At 62.7% G+C, this 14119-nt stretch overlaps 1 protein-coding gene across 1 annotated transcript in view; it reads left to right on the top strand.

Moving 5' to 3' along the window:
• Positions 1-400: 400 nt before the first annotated feature.
• MCOLN1 (mucolipin TRP cation channel 1) overlaps positions 401-14119 on the top strand; it is a gene marked incomplete at both ends in the record, with an annotated part of 18462 nt that continues 4743 nt past the window's right edge. The window contains 9 exons of the mRNA XM_084281143.1: positions 401-416; positions 519-712; positions 5328-5495; positions 7040-7199; positions 9079-9169; positions 10791-10887; positions 11013-11112; positions 12566-12672; positions 12784-12933. Coding sequence (XP_084137269.1) covers positions 401-416; positions 519-712; positions 5328-5495; positions 7040-7199; positions 9079-9169; positions 10791-10887; positions 11013-11112; positions 12566-12672; positions 12784-12933 — 1083 coding nt within the window. The remainder of the gene's footprint in view (positions 417-518; positions 713-5327; positions 5496-7039; positions 7200-9078; positions 9170-10790; positions 10888-11012; positions 11113-12565; positions 12673-12783; positions 12934-14119) is intronic.

Below are 14119 nucleotides of genomic sequence, written 5' to 3'. Positions count from 1 at the left end.
GCGGGGCCAGGGCCAACCAATGGGCGGGGGAGCCCTCAGTGGGCGGGGCCAAGCTCAATGGGCGGGCTCTGATAGGCCCTGAGCCCCTTATAGGCTTCACTTCCGGTCATGTGACTCAGAGCGGGGAGGTAAGGGCGGAAGTAGGGCCGGTGCTGCGCTCTGATAGGCTCAGAGACTCTTATAGGCTCCACTTCCGGTCATGTGACACAGACCGGGGAGGTAAGGGCGGAAGTAGGGCCGGGGCTGCGCTCTGATAGGCCCAGCCGCCCTTATCGGCTTCACTTCCGGTCATGTGATACAGACTGAGGGTGGCAAGGCCGGTGCTGCGCTCTGATAGGCCCATCCGCCCTTACCGGCTTTCACTTCCGGTCATGTGACACCGGCCGGAGGTGGAGGCGCAATGGCGGCCGCCTCCGGTGAGCAGCGGCCTAAGGCTGGGGGGGGGTGAATCGGGGCCTCTCCCCCCTCCTCCTCCCCCCGCCGCTCCCCGCCCGTTACCGGCCCGTTTCCCCCTTCAGAAACCGAGCGGCTGCTGGGCCGCGGGGCCGGGTACGGGGCCACGGGGCGGCGGGAGGAGGAGGAGGAGGAGGAGGAGCTGCGGCGCCGCCTCAAGTATTTCTTCATGAGCCCCTGCGACAAGTACCGGGCCCGCGGCCGCCGGCCCGTCAAGCTGGGGCTGCAGCTGGCCAAGATCCTCCTCGTCACCGTGCAGGTAGCGGGGGGGGGGGCGGGGGGGTGTGGGGATGGGGGGGGGCAGGTGGAGTGGGGGGGAGTGGGGTGGGGGGGGCACTGGAGGGGGTGGGGTTAGGGGGCTGGGGGCACTGGGGTGGGGGGGCACTGGAGGGGGTGGCATTGGGGCTGTGGTGGCCCTGGGGGGGACACTGAGGGGGGGTGAGTGGGGTGGGGGGACACTGGAGGGGGTGGCATTAGGGGGCTGGGGGCACTGGGGTGGGGGGGCACTGGGGAGTGGGATATGGGGACACTGGAGGGGGTGGGGTTAGGGGACTGGGGGTACTGGGGTGGGGGGGCACTGAGGGGGTGGCATTGGGGCTGTGGTGGCCCTGGGGGGGACACTGAGGGGGGGTGAGTGGGGTGTGGGGACACTGGAGGGGGTGGCATTGGGGTACTGGGGGCACTGGGGTGTGGGGACACTGAGGAGGGTGGCACTGGGACATGGGGGCACTGGAGGGGGTGGCATTGGGGCTGTGGTGGCCTGGGGGGGGACACTGAGGGGGTGGCAATGGGATATGGGGGCACTGGAGGGGGTGGCATTAGGGGACTGAGGGTACTGGGGTGTGGGGACACTGGAGGGGGTGGCATTAGGGGGCTGGGGGCACTGGGGTGGGGGGGCACTGAGGGGGGTGGCCCTGGGGTGTGGGGACACTGGAGGGGCCTGGCCTTAGGGTACTGGGGGCACTGGGACATGGGGATATTGGGGAGTGGGACATGGGGACACTGAGGGGGTGTCCCTGAAGAGTGGGGACACTGGAGGGCCTGGTCTTAGGGTACTGGGGGCACTGGGGGTGGGGACACTGGAGGGGGTGGCACTGGGATATGGGGACACTGGAGGGGGTGGCATTGGGGTACTGGGGGCACTGGGGGTGGGGACACTGGAGGGGGTGGCACTGGGATATGGGGACACTGGAGGGGGTGGCATTGGGGTACTGGGGGCACTGGAGTGGGGGACACTGGAGGGGGTGGCCCTGGGGCTGTGGTGGCCCTGGGGGGGACACTGAGGGGGGGGGAGTGGGGTGGGGGGACACTGGAGGGGGCTGGTCTTAGGGTACTGGGGGCACTGGGGTGTGGGGACACTGGGGAGTGGGATATGGGGACACTGGAGGGGGTGGCATTAGGGGGCTGGGGGCACTGGGTTGGGGGGGCACTGGGGAGTGGGATATGGGGACACTGGAGGGGGTGGGGTTAGGGGACTGGGGGCACTGGGGTGTGGGGACACTGAGGGGGTGGCCCTGAGGCTGTGGTGGCCCTGGGGGGGACACTGAGGGGGTGGCACTGGGATGTGGGGACACTGGAGGGGGTGGCATTAGGGTACTGGGGGCACGGGGGGAACACTGGAGGGGGTGGCATTGGGGTGTGGGGACACTGGAGGGCCTGGTCTTAGGGTACTGGGAGCACTGGGACATGGGGACACTGGAGGGGGTGGCCCTGGAGTGTGGGGGCACTGGAGGGGGTGGCATTGAGGGGGGTGGCCCTGGGTTGTGGGGGCACTGGAGGGGGTGGCATTAGGGTATTGGGGGCACTGGGGTGTGGGGACACCAGTGGGGGTGGCATTGGGGCTGTGGTGGCCCTGGGGGGGACACTGAGAGGGTGGCACTGGGATATGGGGACACTGGAGGGGGTGGTGTTAGGGTACTGGGGGCACTGGGGTGGGGGGGCACTGGAGGAGGTGGCATTGGGGCTGTGGTGGCCCTGGGGGGGACACTGAGGGGGGGGGAGTGGGGTGGGGGGACACTGGAGGGGGGTGGCATTAGGGTACTGGGGGCACTGGGGTGTGGGGACACTGAGGGGGGTGGCATCAGGACATGGGGACACTGGAGGGGGTGGCATTAGGGTACTGGGGGCACTGGGATATGGGGGCACTGAGGGGGTGGTACTGGGATGTGGGGACACTGGAGGGGGTGGCATTAGGGTACCCGGGGCACTGGGGTGTGGGGACACTGGGGAGTGGGACATGGGGACACTGGAGGGTGTGGGGTTAGGGGGCTAGGGGCACTGGGGTGGGGGGGCACTGGGGGGGTGGCCCTGGGGCTGTGGTGGCCCTGGGGGGGACACTGAGAGGGTGGCACTGGGATATGGGGACACTGGAGGGGGTGGCATTGGGGTACTGGGGGCACTGGGGTGTGGGGACACTGAGGGGGTGGCATTGGGGCTGTGGTGGCCCTGGGGGACACACTGAGGGGGGTGGCCCAGGGACATGGGGGGCACTGGAGGGGCCTGGCCTTAGGGTACTGGGGGCACTGGGGTGGGGGGACACTGGAGGGGGTGGCCCTGGAGTGTGGTGGCCCTGGGGGGGACACTAAGGGGGGGGGAGTGGGGTGGGGGGACACTGGAGGGGACTGGGCTTAGGGTACTGGGGGCACTGGGGCGTGGGGACACTGGGGAGTGGGATATGGGGACACTGGAGGGGGTGGGGTTAGGGGGCTGGGGGCACTGGGGTGGGGGGACACTGGAGGAGGTGGCATTGGGGCTGTGGTGGCCCTGGGGGGGACACTGAGGGGGGGGGAGTGGGGTGGGGGGGGCACTGGAGGGGGTGGGGTTAGGGGACTGGGGGCACTGGGGTGGGGGGGCACTGGAGGGGGTGGCCCTGGGGCTGTGGTGGCCCTGGGGGGGACACTGAGGGGGGGGGAGTGGGGTGGGGGGGCACTGGAGGGGGTGGCATTAGGGGACTGGGGGTACTGGGGTGGGGGGGCACTGGGGGGTGGGATATGGGGACACTGGAGGGGGTGGGGTTAGGGGGCTGGGGGCACTGGGGCATGGGGACACTGGGGAGTGGGATATGGGGACACTGGAGGGGGTGGCATTAGGGTACTGGGGGCACTGGGGCATGGGGACACTGGAGGGGGTGGCCCTGGGGCTGTGGTGGCCCTGGGGGGGACACTGAGGGGGGGGGAGTGGGGTGGGGGGGGACACTGGAGGGGGCTGGTCTTAGGGTACTGGGGGCACTGGGACATGGGGACACTGGGGAGAGGGACATGGGGACACTGGAGGGGGTGACCCAGGGGTGTGGGGACACTGGAGGGGGTGGCATCGGGGCAGCGGTGACCCTGGGGAACAGGACGCAGGGGACAACCCATCCCGCGTTGTCCCCTTCACCAGGAGGGGTTTGGAGACCCCCTGGTGAAGCTGAGGAGCATCTGGGGACCCCTTGGGGAACATCTGGGGGGGTTCTCTGAGGGGAACATCTGGAGACCCCTTGGGGAACATCTGGGGGGGAAGGGGGTTCCTTTGAGGGGAACATCTGGAGATCCCTTGAGGAACATCTGGAGACCCCTTGAGGAGCATGTGGGGGTCTTCTGAGGGGAACATCTGGAGACCCTTGAACATCTGGGGGGGGTTCTCTGGGGGGAACATCTGGAGACCCTTGAGGAACATTGGGGGGGGAAAAGGGGGTTCCTCTGAGGGGAACATCTGGAGATATCTTGAAATCTGGAGACCCCTTGAGGAACATCTGGGGGGGTCTTCTGAGGGGAACATCTGGAGACCCCTTGAGGAACATCTGGAGACCCCTTGAGGAACATCTGGGGGGGGTCCTCTGAGGGGAACATCTGGAGACCCCTTGGGGAACATCTAGGAGGGGGAAGGAGGTTCCTCTGAGGGGAACATCTGGAGACCCCTTGAGGAACATCTGGGGGGGTTCCTCTGAGGGGAACATCTGGAGACCCCTTGGGGAACATCTGGGGGGGGGAAGGAGGTTCCTCTGAGGGGAACATCTGGAGACCCCTTGAGGAACATCTGGAGACCCCTTGAGGAACATCTGGGGGGGGTCTTCTGAGGGGAACATCTGGAGACCTCTTGGGGAACATCTGGAGACCCCTTGAGGAACATCTGGGGGGGTCTTCTGAGGGGAACATCTAGAGACTTCTTGAGGAACATCTTGGTGGGGGAAGTGGGTTCCTCTGAGGGGAACATCTGGAGACCCCTTGGGGAACATCTGGAGATCCCTTGAGGAACATCTGGGGGGGGTCTTCTGAGGGGAACATCTGGAGACCTCTTGGGGAACATCTGGAGACCCCTTGAGGAACATCTGGGGGGGTCTTCTGAGGGGAACATCTGGAGACCCTTGAGGAACATCTGGGCGGGTTCCTCTGAGGGGAACATCTGGAGACCCCTTGAGGAACATCTAGGGGGGGAAGGGGGTTCCTCTGAGGGGAACATCTGGAGATCCCTTGAGGAACATCTGGAGACCCCTTGAGGAACATCTGGGGGGGTTCCTCTGAGGGGAACATCTGGAGACACCTTGAGGAACATCTGGGGGGGTTCCTCTGAGGGGAACATCTGGAGACCCCTTGAGGAACATCTAGTGGGGGGTCTTCTGAGGGGAACATCTGGAGACCCCTTGAGGAACATCTAGTGGGGGGTCTTCTGAGGGGAACATCTGGAGACCCCTTGAGGAACATCTGGAGATTCCTTGAGGAACATCTAGGGGGGTTCCTCTGAGGGGAACATCTGGAGACCCCTTGGGGAACATCTAGGAGGGGGAAGGAGGTTCCTCTGAGGGGAACATCTGGAGACCCCTTGAGGAACATCTGGGGGGGTTTACCTGATGGTTGTCCCCCTTGTTTTTTTGGGGGGTGGGCTGTCCCCCTCAGCTGATCCTCTTTGGGCTGAGCAACCAGATGGTGGTGACCTTCAAGGAGGAGAACACGGTGGCCTTCAGGCACCTCTTCCTCAAGGGCTACGCCGACGGCGCCGACGACACCTACGCCGTCTACACCCAGAGGGACCTCTACGACAGGGTCTTCTACGCCGTGGAGAGGGTGGGGAGAGGGGGTGGGGGTGGGTGAGGGGCACGTGGAGGTGGGTGGGGGGACCTTGGAGGTGGTTGGGGATCTTGGAGGTGGGTGGTGGGGACGTGGAGGGGACCTTGGAGGTGGTTGGGGACCTTGGAGGTGGGTGGTGGGGACGTGGAGGGGACCTTGGAGGTGGTTGGGGACCTTGGAGATGGGTGGTGGGGATCATGGGGATGGTTGAGGGGACCATGGGGATGGGTGGTGGGGACCATGGGGGTGGTTGAGGGACTTTTGAGGTGGTTGAGGGGATGTGGAGGTGGTTGGGGACCTTGGAGGTGGGTGGAGAAGATGTGGAGGTGGTTGGGGGACCGTGGAGGTGGTGGAGGAGACCATGGGGATGGTTGAGGGATTGTGGAGGTGGTTGGGGACCTTGGAGATGGGTGTTGGAGACGTGGAGGTAGTTGAGGGACCATGGGGATGTGTGGTGGGGTCGTGGAGGTGGTTGAGGGGACCTTGGAGGTGGGTGGTGGGGATGTGGAGGTGGTTGGGGGACCGTGGAGGTGGTGGTGGGGACCATGGGGATGGTTGAGGGGACCATGGGGATGGGTGGTGGGGACATGGAGGTGGTTGAGGGGACCATGGGGGTGGTTGAGGGGACATGGAGGTGGGTGGAGGGGATGTGGAGGTGGTTGAGGACCATGGAGATGGGTGGTGGGGACCATGGGGGTGGTTGAGGGGTCGTGGAGGTGGTTGAGGGGACGTGGAGGTGGATGAGGGGACGTGGAGGTGGTTGAGGGGACCATGGGGATGGTTGAGGGACCATGGAGGTGGGTGGTGGGGTCGTGGAGGTGGTTGGGGGGACCTTGGAGATGGGTGGTTGGTGGGACCTTGGAGATGGGTGGTGGGGTCGTGGAGGTGGTTGAGGGGACCTTGGAGGTGGTTGAGGGGACCATGGAGATGGGTGGTGGGGACGTGGAGGTGGTTGGGGGGACCTTGGAGGTGATTGAGGGGACCTTGGAGGTGGTTGAGGGGACCTTGGGGATGGGTGGTGGGGACCATGGGGGTGGTTGAGGGGACGTGGAGGTGGTTGGGGGGACCTTGGAGATGGGTGGTGGGGACCTTGGAGATGGTTGGGGAGATGTGGAGGTGGGTGGTGGTGACGTGGAGGTGGTTGAGGGGACCATGGGGATGGGTGGTGGAGACCACAGGGGTGGTTGAGGGGACCTTGGGGATGGTTGAGGGACCATGGAGGTGGGTGGAGGGGTCGTGTAGGTGGGTGGTGGGGACATGGAGGTGGTTGGGGGGACCATGGGGATGGGTGGAGGGACCTTGGAGGTGGTTGGGGACCTTGGAGATGGGGTGGTGGGGACCATGGGGATGGTTGAAGGACCTTGGAGGTGGGTGGTGGGGACGTGGAGGTGGTTGGGGGCACCATGGGGATGGGTGGTGGGGATGTGGAGGTGGGTGGTGGGACATGGAGGTGGCTGAGGGACCCCAGAGGTGGCTGGTGGGGAACCCCAGAGATGTCTGAAGCCCCCAGAGGTGCCACCCAAGCCCCCCCTGTCCCCCAGTACCTGGCGGTGCCTCAGGAGAGCATCGGGCGCTACGCGTACGCGCGCGAGGAGGGCGCGGCCAACCGGACGGGGCTGGCACTGTGCCAGCGGTACTTCCGCAAGGGCCGCATCGACCCGGCCAACGACACCTTCAACATCGACCCCAAGATCGTCACAGGTGGGTCCTGGAGACCCCCAGGGTCAAGGTTCCTCCATCACATGGTCAGGGGTGGGTTCTGGAGACCCCCAGGGTCAAGGTTCCTCCATCACATGGTCAGGGGTGGGTTCTGGAGACCCCCAGGGTCAAGGTTCCTCCATCACATGGTCAGGGGTGGGTTCTGGAGACCCCTCAGGGTCCAGGTTGCTCCATCCCATCATCTCAGGTGGGTTCTGAAGACCCCTCAGGGTCCAGGTTGCTCCATCCCATCATCTCAGGTGGGTTCTGGAGACCCCCAGGGTCAAGGTTCCTCCATCCCATCATCTCAGGTGGGTTCTGGAGACCCCTCAGGGTCCAGGTTGCTCCATCCCATCATCTCAGGTGGGTTCTGGAGACCCCCAGGGTCAAGGTTCCTCCATCACATGGTCAGGGGTGGGTCCTGGAGACCCCCAGGGTCAAGGTTGCTCCATCACATGGTCAGGGGTGGGTTCTGGAGACCCCCAGGGTCGAGGTTGCTCCATCCCATCATCTCAGGAGGGTTCTGGAGACCCCCAGGGTCGAGGTTCCTTCAAGGTTCCTCCACCCCATCATAAGGGGTGGGTTCTGAAGACTCCCAGGGTCAAGGTTGCTCCATCCCATCATCTCAGGTGGGTTCTGGAGACCCCCAGGGTCGAGGTTCCTTCAAGGTCCCTCCATCCCATCATCTCAGGTGGGTTCTGGAGACCCCCAGGTTCCTCCAGCCCATCATCAGGGGTGGGTTCTGCAGCCCCCCAGGGCCCAGGTTCCTCCATCCCATCATCTCAGGTGGGTTCTGGAGACCCCCAGGTTGCTCCATCCCATCATCTCAGGTGGGTTCTGGAGACCCCCAGGGTCGAGGTTCCTTCAAGGTTCCTCCAGCCCACTATCTCAGGTGGGTTCTGGAGACCCCCAGGGTCAAGGTTGCTCCATCCCATCATGTCAGGAGGGTTCTGGAGACCCCCAGGGTCGAGGTTCCTTCAAGGTTCCTCCATCCCATCATCTCAGGTGGGTTTTGGAGACCCCCAGGGTCAAGGTTGCTCCATCCCATCATCTCAGGTGGGTTCTGGAGACCCCCAGGGTCAAGGTTCCTCCATCACGTGGTCAGGGGTGGGTTCTGGAGACCCCCAGGGTCGAGGTTGCTCCATCCCATCATCTCAGGAGGGTTCTGGAGACCCCCAGGGTCAAGGTTGCTCCATCCCATTATCTCAGGTGGGTTCTGGAGATCACCAGGGTCGAGGTTCCTTCAAGGTTCCTCCATCCCATCATCTCAGGTGGGTTCTGCAGACCCCCAGGGTCGAGGTTGCTCCATCCCATCATGTCAGGTGGGTTCTGGAGACCCCCAGGTTCCTCCATCCCATCATCTCAGGTGGGTTCTGGAGACCCCCAGGGTCGAGGTTCCTCCATCCCGTCATCAGGGGTGGGTTCTGGAGACCCCCAGGGTCAAGGTTGCTCCATCCCATCATCACAGGTGGGTTCTGGAGACCCCCAGGGTCAAGGTTGCTCCATCCCATCATCACAGGTGGGTTCTGGAGACCCCCAGGGTCAAGGTTCCTCCATCCCATCATCAGGGGTGGGTTCTGCTGACCCCTCAGGGTCCAGGTTGCTCCATCCCATCATCTCAGGTGGGTTCTGGAGACCCCCAGGGTCAAGGTTCCTCCAGCCCATCATCAGGGGTGGGTTCTGGAGACCCCCAGGCCCCAGGTTCCTCCATCCCATCATCTCAGGTGGGTTCTGGAGCCCCCCAGGGCTGGTTCCTTCCCCCCACCCCCACGATTTGACCCTCGGGGTGGTTGTTCCTCACCCCTTTGACCTGGAGAAGACCCCTGGGGGTGGGTGGGTGGGTGGTGGGAGGTCTGAAGGTCCCTTCTCCCCCCCCTTTTAGACTGTGTGGCTGTGGACCCTGAAGACCCCCAACACCTCCTCACCCCCGAGCTGGACCGGAGCTACAGGAACTTCACCCTCAAGTTCCACAAGTAACCCCACCCTGTCCCCAGGGCACCCCAACCCGGCCACACCCCACCCTGAGGGGACCCCAATGTGTCCCCATGTCCTCAAGGGACAGTGTCCTGGTCCCTCAGCACCCCCTGAGGTGACCCCAATGTGTCCCCATGTCCCCAAGGGGTGGTGGCCCTGACCCCAGGGCTTCTCAGCACCCTGAGAGGACCCAAACTTGTCCCCTCACCCCCTGAGGGGACCCCAATGTGTCCCCATGTCCCCATGGGACAGTGTCCTGGTCCCTCAGCACCCACTGAGGGGACCCCAGTGTGTCCCCATGTCCCCAAGGGGTGGTGGCCCTGACCCCAGGGCTTCTCAGCACCCTGAGAGGACCCAGACTCATCCCCTCACCCCCTGAGGTGACCCCAAATGTGTCCCCATGTCCCCAAGGGGTGGCATCCTGGTCCCTCAGCACCCCTTGAGGGGACCCCAATGTGTCCCCATGTCCCCAAGGGACAATGTCCTGGTCCCTCAGCACCCTGAGGAGACCCCAAATGTGTCCCTACACCCCCTGAGGTGACCCCAATGTGTCCCCATGTCCCTAAGGGATGTCACCCTGGTCCCCAGAACTACTCAGCACCCTGAGGTGACCCCAAATGTGCCCCCGTGTCCCCAAGGGGTGGTGGCCCTGACCCCAGAGCTTCTCAGCACCCTGAGAGGACCCAAACTTGTCCCCTCACCCCCTGAGGGGACCCCAATGTGTCCCCATGTCCCCAAGGGGTGGCATCCTGGTCCGCAGAACTTCTCAGCACCCTGAGGTGACCCCAAATGTGTCCCCATGTCCCCAAGGGACAATGTCCTGGTCCCTCAGCACCCCTTGATGGGACCCAAACTCATCCCCTCACCCCCTGAGGTGACCCCAATGTGTCCCCATGTCCCTAAGGGATGTCACCCTGGTCCCCAGAGCTTCTCAGCACCCTGAGAGGACCCCAAATGTGTCCCCATGTCCCCAAGGGGTGGCACCCTGACCCCAGAGCTGCTCAGCACCCTGAGGGAGCCCAAATAGGTCCACACCCCCTGAGAGGATCCCAGTGTGTCCCCATGTCCCCAAGGGGTGGTGGCCCTGACCCCAGGGCTTCTGAGCACCCTGAGAGGACCCAAACTCATCCCCACACCCACTGAGGTGACCCCAGTGTGTCCCCATGTCCCCAAGGGGTGGTGGACCTGTCCCCAGGGCTTCTCAGCACCCTGAGGGGACCCAAATAGGTCCACATCCCCTGAGAGGACCCCAGTGTGTCCCCATGTCCCTAAGGGGTGGCATCCTGGTCCCCAGAGCTCAGCACCCTGAGGTGACCCCAATGTGTCCCCATGTCCCTAAGGGATGTCACCCAGGTCCCCAGAACTTCTCAGCACCCTGAGGAGACCCCAAATGTGTCCCCATGTCCCCAAGGGGTGGCATCCTGGTCCCTCAGCACCCCTTGAGGTGACCCCAACTCATCCCCACAAACCCCTTGAGGAAACCCAAGTGTCGGATGAAGGACACCAAGAGGCACCACCAGATCCCAAGGGGTGGTGGGTGTTCCCCTCCCTAATGAACCACCCTAATTACCCTCCCTAATTAGGGAGGAGCCTAATGAGCCTCATTTCACCCCCCCCCAGGCTGATCAACGTCACCATCCAGTTCAAGCTGAAGGCCATCAACATCCAAACCATCATCAACAACGAGATCCCTGACTGCTACACCTTCACCATCACCGTGAGTCTTCTCCAGCCCACCCATGGGATGGGACAACAGGGACCCCTCCCCTTGATTTTTGAGGTCCCCACCTCGATTTTTGGGGTCCCCACCACCCCCCTTTTTTCTTGTGGTGGACCCCCCAGATCACCTTTGATAACAAAGCCCACAGCGGGAGGGTGAAGATCCACCTGGAGAACCGAGCGGACATCAAGGAGTGTAAAGATCCCAGTGTCTTTGGTCGAGGTGGGAAGGGGCTTCTGGAAGGTTCTGGGGGGTTCTGGGAGGTTCTGGGGGGTTCTGGGGGGTTCTGGGAGGTTCTGGGGAGGTTCTGGAGAAGATCTGGGGAAGGATTTTTGGGGGACTCCTGGTTGGTTCTACTCGTCTGGTCCGTGAGATGGGGGAGAAGGGTGGTGGCACCTGGGGATGAGTTTGGGTCACCTCAGAGGGCTGAGAAGCTCTGGGGACCAGGATGACATCCCTTGGGGACATGGGGACACATTGGGGTCACCTCAAAGGATGTGGGGAAGGGTTTGGGTCACCTCAGAGGGCTGAGAAGCTCTGGGGACCAGGGTGACATCCCTTGAGGACATGAGGACACTTTGGGGTCACCTCAAAGGGTGTGGGGAAGGGTTTGGGTCACCTCAGGGGGCTGAGAATCTCTGGGGACCAGGGTGACAGCCCTTGGGGACATGGGGACACAGTTGGGTCCCCTCAAGGGGTGCTGAGGGACCAGGATGTCATCCCCTGGGGACATGGGGACACGTTTGGGTCACCTCAAGGGGTGTGGAGATGAGTTTGGGTCACCTCAGGGGGTGCTGAGGGACCACTGGGGACCAGGGTGACATCCCTTGGGGACATGGGGACACAATTGGGTCACCTCAGGGGGTGTGGGGACACATTTGGGTCACCTCAGGTGGTGCTGAGAAGCTCTGGGGACCAGGGTGACATCCCTTGGGGACATGGGGACACAATTGGGTCACCTCAGGGGATGTGGGGACACATTTGGGTCACCTCAGGTGGTGCTGAGAAGCTCTGGGGACAAGGGTGACATCCCTTGGGGACATGGGGACACATTGGGGTCCCCTCAGGGGGTGCTGAGGGACCAGGATGTCATCCCCTGGGGACATGGAGACACAGTTGGGCCACCTCAGGGGGTGTGAAGATGAGTTTGGGTCACCTCAGGGGGTGCTGAGGGACCATTGGGGACCAGGGTGACATCCCTTGGGGACATGGGGACACATTGGGGTCCCCTCAGGGGGTGCTGAGGGACCAGGATGTCATCCCTTGGGGACATGGGGACACAGTTGGGTCACCTCAAGGGGTGCTGAGGGACCAGGATGTCATTCCTTGGGGACATGGGGACACGTTTGGGTCACCTCAAGGGGTGTGGAGATGAGTTTGGGTCACCTCAGGGGCTGCTGAGAAGCTCTGGGGACCAGGATGCCACCCCTTGGGGACATGGGGACACAGTTGGGTCACCTCAGGACCTGCTGAGCACCATTGGGGACCAGGATGCCACCCCTTGGGGACATGAGGACACACTGAAGTCCCCTCAGGACCTTCTGACCACCCCAGCACCCCACAATCTCCACAAACACCTGTGTGTCCCCAATCTAAACCCACCTGTCCCCCCACCACCCTGTCACCACCACCACCATGTCCCCCCCTACCCCTCAACCACCACCATGTCCTCCAGGTGACAACTCCTTCCGGCTGTTCTTCGACGTCATCGTCATCCTCATCTGCTCCTTGTCCTTCATCCTCTGCGCTCGCTCCATCATCCGGGGCCTGATGCTCCAGCACGTGAGTTTGGGGGACCACCACCACCTTTCCAGAAGGTTCCTCCTCTAGAAGAACCCAACCAGATGAAGAGGGTGGGGGTCACCTCCCCAACCCCCTTTCCTCCACCTGTAGGAGTTCAGCCGGTTCTTCAGTCGCCGCTACAACCGGAGCGTCTCCCTCTCGGATCGGATGGAGTTCCTCAACGGCTGGTACATCCTCCTGGTCATCAGTGATGTCCTCACCATCCTGGGAACCATCATGAAGATTGGGATCGAGTCCAAGGTATACTGGGATTACTGGGGAAGAAGCTGGGAGGACTCAGGGATCCCATAGCTGGTGGGGTGGGAAGGGTTTATGGGTGAAAAACCTTCTCCTGAGGGTTCTTCACGTGGTTTCCACCCCTGGTGAAGCTTCTCCTGAGGGTTCTCCATGGGTTTTCTACCCCTGGTGAAGCATCTGAGGGTTCTCCATGGGTTTTCCAACCCTGGTGAACCTTCTCCTGAGGGTTCTCCTTCTCCTGAGGGTTCTCCATGGGTTTTCCACCCCTGGTGAAACTTCTGAGGGTTCTCCTTCTTCTGAGGGTTCTCCATGGGTTTTCCACCCCTGGTGTAGCTTCTCCTGAGGGTTCTTCGTGGGTTTTCCACCCCTGGTGAAGCTTCTCCTGAGGGTTCTCCTTCTCCTGAGGGTTCTCCATGGGTTTTCCACCCCTGGTGAAGCATCTGAGGGTTCTCCATGGGTTTTCCAACCCTGGTGAACCTTCTCCTGAGGGTTCTCCTTCTCCTGAGGGTTCTCCATGGGTTTTCTACCCCTGGTGAAGCTTCTCCTGAGGGTTCTCCATCGGTTTTCCACCCCTGGTGAAGCACCTGAGGGTTCTCCATGGGTTTTGCACCCTTGGTGAAGCATCTGAGGGTTCTCTATGGGTTTTCCACCCCTGGTGAAGCTTCTCCTGAGGGTTCTCCTTCTCCTCAGCGTTGTCCATGGGTTTTCCACCCCTGGTGAAGCTTCTGAGGGTTCTTCACGTGGTTTCCACCTGTGGTGAAGCTTCTCAGGGTTCTCCATGTGGTTTCCACCCCTGGTGAAGCATCTGAGGGTTCTCCACTGGTTTTCCACCCCTGGTGAAGCTTCTCCTGAGGGTTCTCCTTCTCCTGAGGGTTCTCCATGAGTTTTCCACCCCTGGTGAAGCTTCTGAGGGTTCTCCATGGGTTTTATACTCCTGGTGAAGCATCTGAGGGTTCTCCATGGGTTTTCCACTCCTGGTGAAGCTTCTCCTGAGGGTTCTCCACTGGTTTTCCACCCCTGGTGAAGCTTCTGAGGGTTCTCCATGGGTTTTCCAGCCCTGGTGAAGCTTCTGAGGGTTCTTCATGTGGTTTCCACCCCTGGTGAAGCTTCTCCTGAGGGATCTCCTTCTCCTGAGGGTTCTCCATGGGTTTTCCACCCCTGGTGAAGCTTCTGAGGGTTCTTCATGTGG

Source organism: Gallinula chloropus (assembly GCF_964237585.1).
Source record: "Gallinula chloropus genome assembly, contig: HAP1_SCAFFOLD_564, whole genome shotgun sequence".
Classification (NCBI taxonomy): domain Eukaryota; kingdom Metazoa; phylum Chordata; class Aves; order Gruiformes; family Rallidae; genus Gallinula; species Gallinula chloropus.
The sequence above is the reverse complement of the archived record's forward strand: the minus strand, read 5'-3'. Positions and strand labels throughout refer to the sequence as shown.